The sequence below is a fragment of the Phycodurus eques genome, chromosome 9, assembly GCF_024500275.1.
Source record: "Phycodurus eques isolate BA_2022a chromosome 9, UOR_Pequ_1.1, whole genome shotgun sequence".
Classification (NCBI taxonomy): Eukaryota; Metazoa; Chordata; class Actinopteri; order Syngnathiformes; family Syngnathidae; genus Phycodurus; species Phycodurus eques.
Window position 1 is genome coordinate 22939894 of NC_084533.1, and position 16759 is coordinate 22956652.

General features: G+C 39.2%; 1 protein-coding gene across 2 annotated transcripts; it reads right to left on the reverse strand.

Annotated features, from left to right (window-relative positions):
• Nucleotides 1–68: 68 nt before the first annotated feature.
• tm9sf5 (transmembrane 9 superfamily protein member 5) lies at nucleotides 69–15084 on the reverse strand. Of its 2 annotated transcripts, XM_061686704.1 has the most exons (18): nucleotides 14760–15084; nucleotides 13413–13480; nucleotides 13234–13327; nucleotides 12980–13107; nucleotides 12747–12876; nucleotides 11801–11928; nucleotides 10918–11032; nucleotides 10750–10829; nucleotides 10567–10672; nucleotides 8916–8966; nucleotides 8453–8585; nucleotides 5694–5813; nucleotides 5549–5606; nucleotides 5300–5459; nucleotides 4447–4598; nucleotides 4243–4354; nucleotides 3057–3228; nucleotides 69–1114 (listed from the first exon to the last, which is right to left on the reverse strand). In XM_061686704.1, exons 1-18 carry the CDS (start codon nucleotides 14904–14906, stop codon nucleotides 1047–1049), a joined length of 2022 nt encoding a protein of 673 aa, XP_061542688.1. In that variant the 5' UTR covers nucleotides 14907–15084; the 3' UTR covers nucleotides 69–1046. The 2 variants fall into 2 exon arrangements, with proteins under 2 accessions (XP_061542688.1, XP_061542689.1); XM_061686705.1 differs by lacking the exon at nucleotides 8916–8966.
• Between the last annotated feature and the right edge of the window lie 1675 nt (nucleotides 15085–16759).

A 16759-nucleotide genomic window follows, 5' to 3' on the forward strand; every position in this document is an offset into this window, starting at 1 on the left:
GAGGGACAATAGGATTTTTATAGCTAGTGTGGAATATTTGCATTTTGCTCGTGAGCAAGAAAAGGAGCTGAGAAATTAAAATTGCCTTCATTTCCAAACCAGAGGGAAAACAAGAAAATACATGATGTATCCATGTTTGAGTATACATTCAAGAGGCGTATACAAAGCACGATGTATTAATTGTATATATTTGCAAAACATATCACCGTGGGTGACAATCCCCCTTCCCCACCCCCACTGAACCAAACACTGTGGGAAACAAAAGCAGTTAAGTGAATTCAGACGGTTCTCATTTGAATGACTTAAACAACATGGAATTAAAAACATCCTCCATTTTGGAACATGTTGCCGCTTGACCAGCAGAAATCTATGACGCAGACACTCTCCTTTGATTCAATGAAAACATAAATACATTGAGAAAAAGGCCATGTATCAGCAACAATGTAAGTGTTTTTATATGCTTTCCCAACTACAATAGAGACTGATATAGTTCAGGGTTTAAAGCCCTAAAATGAGAACAGAAAGTAAGCATTCTTTCCTTCACTCTGTCTATACAATATATGTACAAGCAGTTTTTTTCCTCCCATCATTAGAGTACAGAGGAGAGAAGAAGGAAGGAAGAAGAAAAAGGAGGAAGAAAAAAAAAAAAAAAAAAAATGACCCAAAACATTTAGCCGGAAGGGAATAGAAAATGAAAACTAACATCTTTTAATTTTCTTTAGAAACAACGAAAATTCCACTAAAACACTTGAGCATTTCTTTGCATTTTCTTTTTTTTTTTTAATGCCACCGAAAAAAAAAAAAAAAAAGGTTCACAATGACAACGAGGACCCAAGTTAGTTTATAATGGTGCCACTCCAAATATTAGAAGTCAAGAGTGAACGCAAAATAAAACTATTGAAGGACAGAGGTTTAAAGCACAAAAAGAGGACGGGCTCTTCCCTTGGGGGTCTTGTGATGAATGATGATTTCACTTCTGGGCCTTTCAAACATGTTGCCATCACGTGGACAGCCACAACAGTCTCTCTCTCCCTCCCCTCCGTCCTCTAGTCCACCTTGACCACACTATAGATCTTATTTACAAACCAGAAGCACGCAAAGAAGCCGATGGTTCCTGAGGAGGAAAAGAAAAAACTCATTAAACAACAGCAACATGCAGCAGGACAGGCACTAATGTTTGATAAGAGAAAAAAAAATAAGCACTCAAGCAAAGTGTTGATTATAGAGTACAAACTAAACCAGACTAATGAAGGTGATGAGGTAAGTGTGAAATGCTAAATTGGATTTTCTATTTTCAGGTGCTAAATCTGAATCTAAATCTGCATATTGTCGTCAGGCAGAAACCCCTTATGTCCAAAAATGGTCCATTTCATATTTATTTCCACAAATCGATACTATTTGTCCATCCCCACACTGTAATTTTTTTTTTTTTTTACGCAATATTAACTAATTTAGAGTGTCGAAAATAGCTAGAGAACAAATCTATAAACTCTTGAACTGCTTAAGAAGTTTTGTAAAACTGCCACTTCCCTCACTCTGCGGCAGCCTTGTGGCATTATGTCACCTCAAGATTGAAAGTCTGGATGTATTTTGGAAAATAACGAGTGAAAAGAGTTAAGTTAGATACATTTGAGGAAGCCTGTTTTGTTAAAAATGGATTGCTGTAATGCTTCAGTGCAGAAGGAACTAGTCAGCCACAAAGGTACGTTTGCGTGCAGATTAATTTCCGCCTATTACACTGTATAGTCAAAAGAAATACTATTTTTGTAACTCCTAATATGGGAATTGTATTATAGTATTGGGAAAGAGCAAGACTAAGTAAAAATATATATTTTTACAATTAATGCAGTACCCCACAAAAGTGACGACACCGCTTTACGGTACTCCCTTTTCCGAGATGCTGTATCTCAAACTTTTGCTACTTTCCAGCTAAAAAGATACACATTCAACTCAAACTTTAAACCAAAAGACAGTGTATAATGTTAAGAAGTCACTCTTATCTTTCTGTGAGCTTTGCAGTCAAAGCGCGAATTAAATTGAGATCAAAGTTGAGGACGGGATGAAAAAGACAAAAATAGACATTGGAAAATGGCGAAGATTAGGATTATTTATCTGCAGAGTGGAAGCAAGGAGGAAACGTGATAATGTTTTGGCTTGGATTATTCCCCAGTGATAATCTTTTGACATCTCGTCCCCCTTCGCAACTTGCAGCTCCGTCTTAAGATAATGTCAACGTAACTTTTTTTTTTTTTTTTTTTTTTTATCTGGCCCTACAGTGATGCAGTGGTGCAGCAGATCGTCTTCCACCATGAGATGTGAAGGTGGTGAGATGTTAAATTCTTGGTGACGCAAACAGGCATATACACCCCAATTAGCTACGGCGACTGCATGTTATCGTCGTCGTGTGTGTGTCCATTGTAACACAGTATGTTAATTTGTAAACGTGTCGATTACCACAACGGTAATCCTTTGTTGACGTCGCAAGACAGTTTTATAGGATCTTTTTGAGTGTCCACAACATAATAATTTCTTGCAAATTACTTTGCAGACCGCCAAGCTACGGAACCACTGGTATAAACAGCACTTATAGTGAATGGAGGAATGGTGTCGACCCGGTTAGATTAATTAAAAGTATTTTCCAAGGTATATTGTTTGATTGAGTCCTGGATGAAAAGTTTACACGTGGATTTTATTGCATGATTGCACGTGACTGAGCTTTTAACAGCACTGACTCAATAAAGAGCAAACAATATGTTTCACAAGTACTGCAACTACTTCCTGGTGCTACATTTAAGACCAGGATCAAAAACCCTTTACGACACACCCCTTTTGGACTTTGGCAAACACACAGTGCTGCGAGAGAACATCAGGTTTGCCGTGAGAAATATTCCAATTTCATTCTATCCGGAAATTATGATTTATTTGCGACAAATTATCATCTCTCATTCATCTAAAAAGCTCTTCCGCGAGAGGGTACAAGTAACCTGTCTAGCCACCTGTTGCTACTCATACAACAGAACAATAGCTTGATGTGTCAACAGATGACCGGGGCTCACCTGTGAAGAGGAAGAAGATGAGCACCATGATCATGGTGTATCCGAAGTAGAGGAAGGTGCTGGCCGCACCGATGATTTGCAGCTTGGAGAAGAAATAGTGCACGGCGTATATGAACAGATAGACCGCAGTGAAGCCACTGGTCAGGAAGGAACGCCACCACCAGTGGTAGTCCTGCACATGCATGACAAATCAGGAATACAGAATACTCACCAAGATTATGTATTAGTAGACACAGTATAGGTATTTATGACATTGTCTTTTTTTTTTTTTTTTTTAAACCAAAATTGGTTGATTAAAATGTTTTTTTTTTTTATTTGTTGATCACACTCAATAATCTAGTTGATGTCTTGTAAATAAAATTAAGAATACGACCAAAATAAACAATTACAGAAATGCCTTTTCCAAAAAGTATTAAACAATGGTTAAATTAAAATATAAAATAAAATATTTAGAGAGTACTTTTTTCATTTTTACTGCAATACCTTTTACTTACAATAAAACCAATATTCCTTACAAAATATTAAATCTAAAATTGCTTATTTTTACTATTACTTGAAATTTTTAAAATTTAAAAAATGTGGATACACTTAATTATTAACTTCATTAAACAAATGGTAAATTAACTATAATACATTTTTAAATATAAAAACAGAAATATTAAGTACACATTTTAATTTTTAAGGAACATTCGTCTGTCACAACTGCTCAGTAAGTTGCAGTCAAATTTTATGTTTTCTGCAGAGATATATAATTTTATATGCCTGTTCAAATATCTGTTGGTTAAAGGGTTATAACGCCAGGATATCTATGCTAGTTTCGTTAGGCTGTCTATGGCATTTTGCATTCTTTGTTAACATTAAGCTAACGGACTTTTGTGGTTAAAATAAACGTGCGATTTTCTTTGTTTTATGTTTAGTTGTACAGTGGACTCCAGTTGGGAGTGGTAATAAACAAATTGAAGGCTCTTTTTGTAGAATTGTTCATAATCTTCCAAACTGCTAATTGTTTTGAAGTTTCCTGGAACCATCTGGCGCCCATAACTTAGATTTTTGCTCACACAACCTTTACAAAATTTCTTTAAGTTGAGTGCCTATGCTTCAATCACATCTTGATTACTGTGTCATCATAACTCATTTTACACCAATATGAATGTGACAGCATGGTACAACATTGTTTTAAACTTACCTCAGCACATAAGTGGAAGTAGCAGAGCAGAATGGTGGCCTCAGAGCACGTGATGAGCAGAATGATGAACACCAGAAACAGGAAGCCAAACATGTAGTACATCTGATGAGACCTATCAGATGGAAAACATTTGACACCGAGCTCGTTTTAAAACATCACAGGTAGAAAGCACTCGAAGTGAGGATTTGTGCTGTGCCTGCTTACCAAATGCTGTTGAGGATGAAGAAGAGCTGGATGAAGATACAGCCGAAGGGCAGGATGCCGCCCATGACGATGCCCGGGATGGGCTTGGTGAAAAATGACTGCTCAGGAATTTGACGCGGTATTTGATTCGTTCTCACTGGTTGCTCAATTGCCTGGATGGGTGTGAGAAGAAGAAAACAAATGCAAATAAGCATGTGAAATTATTTTGTAATGGAGTTACAATGGGACCTCTAAAGTTTAATGGTGCTCAGGTTACAAAATTTGCAATTTTAACAGAATTTCAAGAAAATTTGGGGAAAAGCTGGCATGAAGCTTTGGTGCATGCATCAAAGGAATAACTGCGTTTTGCCTTTGGCCTTTTGGCAACACAAAACCTTGCATGTTACTGTTTTGAAATTTGTCAGATCAAATTTAATTTTATTTGTGCCAAGGCCAAAGCCATGTCAAATATAAAACATTGCTTTGTCGCCATCTAGTGGCCAATGAACTCAAATGAGGGGAGGAGCTTCATTTAGCGAGCCCAAAGCCTTGTCTGATAGAAAAACACCAAGAAAAAAAAACAACTGTTTTGTTGTCATCTTGCGGCATCTATAGGCAATTACAAACCTTTCTGGGTGGGAGTCAATTACTTGCGGATTTTCACATTTGGCAGTGCGGTGGGGGGTCACTGTATTGTCTTTACGTCTTCATGAGCTTCTATTTACACTTTCGAATAAAACTTTTACGATTGTGACAGTGTGACCCTGGAACTGATCGTTTATTTCTTATGGAAAAACTGTCATCGACAAGGGTTATAGAATTTGTGTTCAACCTGAGAGGGTCCACTATATTTCCCATTAAGACGGATACGTACAGGCTTCTTGAATCCAAAGTAGGCACCGATGAATGTAAGTGGCACAGAAATTCCAAACCACAGGGCCAGGATTGCCACCAGTGTCCCGAAGGGGATGGCTGCCGAGGACCCCTCCACCCAGAGGATCAAGTTCATCAGAAAGAAGTCGGCAAACACAATACTGCAGAAGAGGGGGAGGTGAGGGAATGCTGACACAAGGACAGTCAAGGGTGTAAACACAGAGGAACCATTTTTGGTGAGGCAACGAACCCCGGACATAGGAGCGCCGTCAACAGGACGTTGGTCTTCCACTTTTCTCCTCCGAAAGCTGAAATAAAACAACAAAAGTAACAGAACATCACAACAAGAAGGGATGCACAATCACTTGTCTAAAGCGTTTCGTCAGCCGTCTCACTTTTGTAAAGGCGTGCCGACACATATCCAGCAGGGGTGCCCAGCAGGACCCAAAGAACCACGGCGCATGTCATGAGAGCGCCCCTGTTGGCTGGGGACAGGAAGCCCAGGCAGGCCAGGACTACGGAGGGAGAACAGCTCATAGTCACATTTTCTCAATTGTATCTCACAAATTTAATCACACTTTGACTGCCACTTACTTATATTTTTGTTTCAGCTGCAAATAATCTTAAAATAATAGCCCCCTCCTCTTTATAGGTAAATTCAATTTACACTTTCACTGTTACGCAGACGACACACAGCTCAACCTCTTCAACAAACCCACGGCCGCTCTTCCTCCCTGACTGCTTCTCTGAACTCAACACTGGTTTTAATCCAACTTTCTACAACCATGACAAAACTGAAATCTTACTCATAGGTACCAAGTCCATGTTAGCCAAAACTGACGGTTTGTCCATTACACTTGATAATTCCCATTTCCTCCTCTCCTCAGGTTAAGAGTCTGGGGGTCATCCTTGACACCCCACACTCCATCCAAGCATCCAAACATTACACGGTCTGCATACTTTCAGTTACGAAATATCAATCGTCTCAGTCCAACCCCTAACCTACTGCTGTTGTCCTTGTTCATAGACCCGTCACTTCCCACCTGGATTACCACAACTCTCTCCTCTCCTGTATGGTCTCCCCCACAAGTCACTGCAAAAACGACAGCTTCTCCAGCACTCTACTGCCCGTATCATCACAAGGACCGTCTACGTTCATCACATCAGAATCATCTTTATTTGCCAAGTATGTCCAAAAAACACACAAGGAATTTGTCTCCGGTAGTTGGAGCCGCTCTAGTACGACAACAGACAGTCAATTTACAGAACACTTTGGAGACAGAAAGACATTGACAAAAAAAAAAAAAAAGTCACTGAGCAGTAAAGGGTTGCTAGTTATATGGTAATGCCGGTACATTTTATTTTTTTTGGACAATTGTGCAAAAAGATGCAGAGTCCTCTAGCCCTAAGAGCAGTTCGAATGACTAATATTGCAATAGTCCGGTGCAATGACCAATGTGCAAAGTTGCGCTAAGACTTCAAGGAGTGTATGCGGTTTAAAGTGACGAGTAGTACGATCATCTGGGACAATGTTGATTGTGCAAATGTTACAGATACTCCTCAATCAGTGTGCAAATGGAGCAGATGCTACTCTGGCATGAGGGGCCAGTATATGCAAATAGTGCAGCATGGCGAGACAACTACAGTGAGTGCACGAGTAATACATAATTGGCCCCACAGAAATGTGACAACGAACGCATCACTCCAGCCCTCCAACAACTCCAATGGCTCCCTGTGAAATACTGCATCCAATATACAATACTGATCTTTACCTTCAAGACCATCAGTCACCTTGCCCCACCATTATTTTTCGGTCCACCTTCACATTGCCACACCCTCTCTCAGCTCTTAGTCTTCCATCCATTCGTCACTTCTGCCAGTCTGTCCACCGTGGGGGACAAAGCCTTCAGCCGCTCTGCCCCCACACACCCCCCCTCATGTTCTGTTATTTTTATTGTATTGATTTCTTTTAACTTTGTACGGTGACCTTGAGTACCAAGAAAGGCGCCTATAAATTATAAATGAATTAGTTATTATTGTTATTTATTTGTATCACTTTATTAGTATTATTATTATCATGATTATTATTATTTTTGGCATCTTGGTGCCAAGGACAGAAATAGTTTTTAAAGGATTTTACTTTCTAGTTTATTTATTTATTTTTTATACTTTGATAAGTATTTTGTCCTAGGTTTCATACATCCACTCGGTTTTTGTATCATTGAAAATAGTCCATACCAAACGCATCCGTCTGCCCACTTGACTCGGCCACTCATCGAGGCCACACACAAAGCATCCCATGCGTATGCGCAACTTACGTGTTTCCGTTGAGTGACCGACAGTGAGCATCACCCTACGCGTTCATCAGAAGCATTTTAAAAGTTTTTTTCTAGAGTGAGGCTTTTCAATAAGCTGCCATGGGGCCAAAGAAAGTTCCAAGCGATAAAGATGAGGAAAAAAAAAACAAAAAAAACCTTGTAGCAAAGTACAACAATCGTGGATTCCACTTCCAAAAAAATAACCTCTCCTCCTCCCGCTCCCGTCCTCGCCATCTTTCATACAGCCATTAAGACTCTTAACTAAAAGGTAAAAGTGATATTTACATTATTTCCTATTGGAAATATTGCTTCAGTCCTCGTACGAATCGGTTTTAGTCAGATTCTTTTAGAATGGCTTAAACAAGAAAACTGAGGTTACAATGTATGTTGAAGTGAGTTGAAAAGTTTTATTAAGACAAATGTTGTGCTTTGCTGCCATTCTGTCTACTGTATAAGCAATTACAGACCTTTACTGGGGCACCGTCAATTACTCAGATTTTCGCTATTTGTTACATGGCTCGGTTTCCATCCCCCAGAAATACTGGTGAACACTGAATTAATGGCCAGTTAGAGTAAGTACATTTTTCTTTGGACATACTGTATTAATGCTCTGTTTTAATCGACACTGTCAGAGAGGTGCAATTTGACAACAGTGGCTATACTTTACGGGGCTCAGTGGCTTCCACGAATACCTCACACACTGTCTTGCTGGTTCTGCCCGTTTACCTTGTAAAATTAATCTGTATCTATTATGAGGTCTGACAGAATTCTGGCTTGCCATTCCGGTTATGCCTGTTTACCTTGTGAATTAGTCTGTATATATTGTGTTATCTTACAGAGTGTGATGAAGGTCATGATGAAGATCTGCGTGCCCTGTCCGAGGAATATGGAGAGCAGCATTCCTTTCCTGGGCGGGCGGAACACATCGCCATGCACCTGCTTCCAACCAGACTCCTCCTGCGCGTCTTCCTGTAAGAGGGCAACGCAAGGTGGTATATCAACAGAGCATTCCACACACACGGGGTAAAAAGCTTAAGTTTAACCAGCCACCACGGAGTGAATTGTACCTGGTGGCTCGAAACTTGCCAGCAAAGCAACAAAAGGTGAACACTGAGAACAAAAGCTGTAAAATTTGGTGTGTAAGGACTCCCAATCAGTCTACACTTTGTAATGTACAGTTTAGTCTTCTGGAGTCACACCACCTTTTACATTCCTCTCAAGTGTGTGTGTGCTTGTGCTTCAATCTCACCCAAACACCTGATTGAAGGACCACAAATGTTTGCTTTTGAGCAGGCTTACATAAAAGGGAGTTGATTTCAGCACAGTCGATGGAAGCTTTATCAAGTCTGCCTGTGAAATGTGACAACATGTTCAGACTCATAGCATTTCACACTGCAGAAATAACTGATAATGGGGGGGGGGGACTTCCACCTCCAAGAGATGAATCAATTTTAGATTTAAAGGAAGCAGCCAATTCAAGGCCACAACCAACTGATGAACTCTAGATAAAGTATTTGCTTTTCTGTTTGGTTGTTCAAATTTACAGTGTCATGACAGCAAACCTAATAAGGAAAACTATGTGGTACAAATTGAAGCAAACAGAAAATTCCACCTTCAACTGCATGTCTTTTACATGAAACCCAGCAAATGTTTCCAGGGCTATATACTGTGTACGCTCACACACAATAACACAGAATCCTGCAATCAGATAATTATATGCGACCCGACAACAGCGCCGTCTGCCGTGAAGCTAAATGATACCCCAACTGAAGAGTGCCCTCACTTACGAGTATTTTAAGGTACAAGCTGTCACTTGGCCAATTTATTGCCTTGATTTGTGAGCAAAAAGTTTATTTCATTAGCCTTAGGACACAGCTTATGTGTTTGATATAACATTATAACCAAAAATATGAATAGATCAACACGCAGAGCTCCCAACCTATAGAAATTCACTTCCGGAAAAATTTATCCACGTCTGATTTCTGTATTTTCAAAAATTCTGACAAGAACATTACCACGGGACAGTTATTGCACTATACACACACACACACACACACACATTTTTTAAATATTTGGTATGCTCACAAGCAATCCTGGGGTGTAATCGTCACCTATATTCTAAATATGGATTTATTGTTTTTTTTAGACTAGTGAAAATAATGAGGTTGGCTAAATTTGTGTAGGCTTGCTTTGTTATTGATCGCTGTAATGCCTTCTTGCAGAGAGCAGTCACCTGAGCTAAGTGATTAATTTCCACAAGTTTTAATCAATGACACTCTAATGAATTAGCGATTTTTCAGCATATTAAATTAGCAACTGAACATCATTTTGGGGTGCTGGTTGTTCTGTTCATGTGAGAGAGCAACAGTGTATGATACCAATAAGGTCTGATACCAACTTTAACAAATCACTGTTTGGTAACTCATAAAAGCTGTCATTTTCATTATTATTATTTCCTGAAAGGTTATCATTTTGGAGGAGGTGGGATTCCACCCGACAGCGACGATATATAAAATAACTGATTAATACCACTTTATCCACCTTATTGTATAGTACATTCCTTTTTCCACACTAGCTATGCACTGGCTCTAGTTGTTTTTTTTCCCCCTGAAAAGTTGTCATTTTAGAGATGGGTGGGGTTCTGCCTGACAGCGACAATATATACAATATGACTAAATACTACCGTTTTATAAATTTTTCCACACTGGCTACGCAGTGAATTTGGTTTCCACTTCTGCCAATGACGTCACACCAAGACACGGAGAGGTATGCCAATTTTGCCGATGAAAAAGGGCAACCACTTACGAATTGCTCCAATTTTTTTATCCCATAGCTCCTTTTACTCGAAAGACTCGCAAGTTGTGGCACTCGTAAATCAAGGTATTACTGTTCTACTTTCCTGACCCTTTGAGTGATGCGTGTACATGAATAGTGTGGATGATGCTTGTACCTGGTCCACCTGGTTGTATCTGGCAATATCCTTGTGCAGCGTTCTTAGCATGATCATGGCCACCATGCCAGACAGAAAGAGCACGATGACTAAGGAGTTCATGATGCTAAGAATGAAATTACACGAGAATATGCATTAGCAACCAGCAACACAGGTGTATAAATATGAAATACGTGCTCCTACCTAAACCACTGGATGTTTGTGTGTGGCATAGAGACCAGGATGTAGTCCCACCGGGAAGCCCACTTGATCGTGTTGTTTTTCTGTAAAAGGAGGTGAAATGTCCCATAATAGTAACACATGTTCACAATGTTTTCAAGGTAAAAACAGAAATCCAGTCCAAAGATTTACCTCAAATGTGACAGAGTAGGTGTAAACGATAGACATGTCATTGTCAAACTGGCTAGGCACCTCCATTGGGGTGGTACTTTCGCAGTTTGGGTTCTTCTCATCTGCGTGGTTGATACTATTAAGGGGGGGGGGGGGAATACAACATGTGTTTAAATATGCTCCTACCTGACTGTATTGTGGCTTGCAACAATCAACTTGTAAAGGCAAAGTACTTAATACAGTGGAACAGAAAATGAGAAAACCAACCAAATATACCTAGAAAGCCGTACGATAACCATACCTCAAAAGTCAGACCACTTTCTCCATGCTGTTTGTTTTCAATGTATAACTCTCCCAAAATCTCTTGCTGTTGTCACACTGAAATCACTTTTCCACCACCTCTCCGAGGTGAACGCACTGCGGTGCCGTTCGCCCACCACATGTGCCGCTGGACATCGCAGCATTGTGTCACGGCAGCACATACACAATGAATGGGTTGGTCGACGGTGCATTGGGCTGTGCTTAGTGCAATGTGAAAAGGCCTTTAGTCAGTTGTGTTTAGGCACAACCAGTAATCTCATTCTGCACCTTTGTCATTAAGAGCACATGTGAGTAAAACAATTTATTGTTGGGAAGATTTAATATCGCGTAATTAACTTTTATCTTTTACACATGTAAGATTGACTGCCACTAATTACTTTTAAAGTTAAATTACAGATGTACAACTGTTTTCGCACGTCAAAATCTTCAAACTTTTCTTCTATTTGATATAGGTTTTACGATGGCTAATGTTTTATTCTGGAGAAGGTTATTTTTATTTCCATTGGTGTAAAATTAAGTTAAAAAAAAAATGGCGTTGGTCCTTCAAGGTTCCAAAGTATATCCAACACTAGTCAATGTTTACCTCCTGGGCTCCACTCTGGCAGCAACCAGCCGAGCTCCTGTCCAGCCGTCATCTGCTCCGTTGTGGTAAATGATCTTGATGTCTACGTGGTTGAAGACGTAAAATGTATTCTTCTTGTGGAACTCGGCCTGGGAGGGGGAGAGGGGGGGAAAAAAAATAAAAAAATTACTAAGATTAAGATTGGAAATTTGAAAAAACTTCAACACATGGCGTTAAAAAATATTTTTAGGTGTCAGCTTTGATTACTAATGTTACGAGCTGTGCCGAGGATTTGAAGCATGTGTCGGGTATTGAGGGGGCATTTCCATAAAGTGCGTTTTCAGGCTTGATTCATTTAGGGGAGGGGCATTTTTGTACACAGCGGCATCTTCTTTACCATGCAAAAGGGTGTTTTTAAAGACTGTTAAGAGGTTGTGTTTAGAAAGTTATTTCTGAAAAAATATATATAATAATTGTCCCCTGTTCTATACGCCATTGTCCTAGTTACAGAAGCAATTCAGTGCCCTCTACCTGGTTCCACGAACACTTTCACTGTCCTATGCGTGCGTAAACAAATGCCTTTTTCCGAAAGTGACAGAAAAACAACCTACCATATCATGATACTACCATTTTGGAAAACTGTTTGCACAGGGAATGCATTCAAAAATATATTATCCACTTCATGTCGAGAAATTATTTGGTCATACATTTTTTGTTTGTAATTCATTCATTCCCAAGAGTCAAAACAGATGCAAAAATTCAATGCATCACACATTATGTGGTGAAGCTACAGCTGCATGTGTGTTTTGTGTGCACATGAAGTTCCATCAAATGAACCATTTCCAAACAAATTGCTTAAAATGGTACGATACCTCATGAGGCTTCATCACTACTGTATACCAATTTATAAAAAAAAAAAAAAAAAAAAAAAAAGAAAGAAAAATCTAAAATTGTAGTCACAGCTCACATTAATAACACAAGCATCCTTAGGTCGGCCATCTGAATTAACAAAGCAACCAATAGGGAAACCGGGGTTGCAGTATTGCCGTTTTTCTTCCACATCATAGCACCATGTCACTGGCATGTTGTCAATGATCCTGAAACAACAAAAACATGCGCCACTCAAATACCAAACATTTTTGATCACCAAAAGTCAACAAAGTATTGTGATAAGATTGGTTAAACTGCAATTTAACAAACCAGTGGTGCTGATAGTTGAGCTGCATTCCCATTTTGATGAAATCTAGTCGAGCGGTGTCCTCTTGGCTGTCCTTCTTGTACGTTTTTTTGCACACTGCCTTGCACTTCACATCTTGTTTAAAGTTAAACTACAAAAGAGGGTATGACACTCATGGTGAATCAGAGCCACATTTTGATGAGACACAAGGGAGATTAATAGGTGTCTAAAATAAGCTACATAAGTTAAAAGGCCTAGGTTTTCGGGCAACACCCACCTTGTATGGCGAGGACTCGATACGTTCACCAAACAACACCTGTCCAAGATTCTCCGAAGGCCTCATTTCTTTGGCATCCTTGCAAAAGTCGAATCTTTGACAAATGGATCATATACGATTAGGATAGGGATACATGTTTGGACAATACGTGTTTAGAAAGTCCAAAAAGGGTCACTTACACATCATATTCATAAGGCAGGACGGACTCCACGGAATCCAGGCGATTGACAAACAGCTGTATCTGTGTCTGTAAGAAAGCAAAACATCTGTATATCAGTCTCATTTTGGGGTAATTAAACAATAGTCACAACTGAAGGACAAGATCAGGTTGTCAAATGGTGCTAAAGGTTTGTGTGTGAATTATTCAGTATTACTCATCTTCATTTACAAAGTCTTGAAAGGCAACAGGCCACCATACAGTTAGATATACAGCGCTGTGAGAAAGTATTGACCCCCAGTCTCAAAATCTTAGAATTTTGCATATTTTCCCATTTTAAGATCATCAAAAAAAAAAAGAATATCAGACAAATATATCCCAAGTGAACTTAAAATGCTATTAAATGTTGATTTCAGTTATTGAGGGAAAAAAATAAACCTATTCAAAGTTACCTGGCCCTGTGTGAAAAAGTAATTACCCTCCTTGTTAAATCATAAAGTAATTGTGGCTAATCACAATTTCTGGTTAATTTTCACTGTTCACACCCAAGCCTGATTACCTCCAGACCTGTTCAATCAAAAAAATCACTTCAACAGAATCTGTCCTGACAAAATCAAGTCAGACAAAAGATCTTAAACAAAACAAACAAAAAAAGCTGCAACATAATGACACAGAAATCCCAGCACAGTCAACAAATAAAGTTATTAACATCTATCAGTCTGGAAAGGGTTACAAAAGCCATTTCTAAAGCTTTAGGATTCCATTTTTAGAGTTGGCCAAAACATCTCCACAGAGATGTGAACGACTCATTGCCAGTTATAGGAAATACTTTATTTTAGTTGTTGCTGCTGAGGATGACCCAACTTCACAAAAACTCAACAATTATTAATGCTCGAGACCTATTTTGCCTTTTGAATGCAGTTGATTTTCATGTTTGCTCTGTTCTTTGATGTTTCTGTCCTCTCGATATCATTGAAAACGATTGCTTGCCCTCAATAATCCTTCGAGACTTAACTAAAAAAAATTTAAATGGTAAGCAAAATAAACTGAAAATTGTGATTGGTTCAATTTGTTTTGTTTCACGCATCAAAGTGAATCTTGTGTTTACTTTAAAATACGTATTGTCATCGTACGTGCATTTGCTAACTAGCTATACAACTTGAGAACTTCAGTGAATACAAAAGCGCAACAAACAGCAAAGACTGCTCCACAATGCTCGTGCTGTTTGCAGCCAATAGTCGGGGCCTTAATGTAGCTAACGTTAACTAGCAAGGTAAACATTGATAACCATCAGAGGTTAAAAGTGTCCAATTCGGCCAAAAACTCATTGTACCGTTGAAGAAACGAGAACGTGATCAATTCTTCCTACCTGGCAATCGTCAACACCTTTGCCGTCTTCGCAAAAACTAACTGGAGCTAAACCCGGAAGATAGAACGCCGAGCACGGGCAGAAATTCGAATTAAATACAAAGAAAACCACCCAATAACCAAAGTGAAACAAAATTCGCCTCCTCATTTTATATGCGAGTCGTCGATGTTCACCCCCCTGTCGTCAAATTAGTATAAAGTCTATATTTCTTGTCCGGGGAGAAAGGCTGCGCTGGCGGACCAAGGATTGCTGGTTCTCGAAACGCAGCGACGTTAGCTAATGCTAGCCTCAATGTCCGCCTTCCTCTACCAACAGTAACACCACAGTGACGTTTCACTAGGTCAGGAGACTCGCACAGGAAATCAGCGTCACGACATTCGCAATAAGAGTACAATTACAATAGAATAGAATTACAACCTTCCTTGCTGCGTCCTTTTGCATTCACTTTACAATCAAAAGGCACGTCAGAATTTTACATTAATTTAATTAGTATTTGGTACTGCTGCCTTTGAACTGGATGACTGTACGCTTTGGGTCATTGTCCATTTGGAAGACCCATTTGCGCTTAAGGTTTAACTTCCTGGCTGATGTCTTGAGATGTTGCTTCAGTATTTGCACATCATGTTCTTTCCTCATGATACCGTCTATTTTGTGAAGTGCACCAGTGCCTCCTTTGGCAAAACAACCAACCCCACAACATGATGCCACCACTGTATTTCAAAGATGGGATTGTGTTCTCAAACTTACAACTTCCTTCTTTTTCCTCCAAAAGTAACAATGCTCATATGGCCAATCAGTTCAATTTTACTTTCATCAGAGATCAGACCACAGCATGTCTCCAAAAATTAAGTTGGTGTTTTTTTTGTACCTGTGTACATGTGCAAGCTAAAGTCTGTCTTTTTTATGTATCTTTTGGAGTAATGGCTTCTTGCTGGCAAAGTGGCCTTTCAGCCCATGTCTGTACAACACTCGTTTCACTGTGGATAATGACACACTCTTACCAGCTTCACTCAGCCTCTTCGCACGATCTATTGCTATTGTTTTTGGGTTGATGTGCACATATTGGACCAAAGCATGTTAAACTCTGTGACACAGAACCTTCTCCTTCCTACTGATATGATGGTTGGACATTCTAGTGGTGTTTATACTTGCATGTAATTGTTTGAAGTGAACAGATGAACGTGGCACATTCAGGCATCTGGAAATTGCACCCAGGGATGAACCAGACTTGTGCAAGTCCAGAATTTTCTTCCTGAAATCTTGACTGATTTTTCCTATCTGGGACCTATGACATGTACAATCAACTAAAAACAATTTTAGACTTAAAAAAAAACAATACGACAAAAATAAACAACTGACATAATGATGGAGCACACGTGTGCACACCCTCTTATAACTGGGATGTGACTGTGTTCTGAATTAACCAGTCACATTCAAACTCGTTAAATGGGAGTCAGCACACACCTGCCACCATTTAACGCACATCTGATTAACCCCTAATAAAGTTCAGATGTTCTAGTAGGCTTTTCCTAACTTTACTTTTTGATTTCTCTGAGAAGTTTAAAGGTTTTCTGCCAAGTCAGACTGCTATTTTGAACTAAGGTCCCAGTTACAGATGAAGAAAAACAGTCTGAGACCATGATGCTTAACTGTAGGTTTGTTGTTCTTTTGTTATTTTGCAGTGTTGTGTTTGCACCAAACATATACCTTTTGAAATTATGGCCAAAAAATTCAACCTGGGTTTCATCGAGCCATAGCACATTTCCTACATATATTTAGGAGATTTTGTGCAGATTTATGTGTTATATGTAACATTAATGGTAGAAAAACTTTTGAAATTATTTATCTTGGTCAAACTTTTTTCATATTACAAAAAAATTGGCATTTGAACAGGGTTGTGTAGACTTTTTATATCCATTGTATATAGGCTACAGTATACGGTATATAGGCTAAATAGTAAGGGTTGAGTGCTTGTTTTTTTAAATTGTATTTTTATTCCT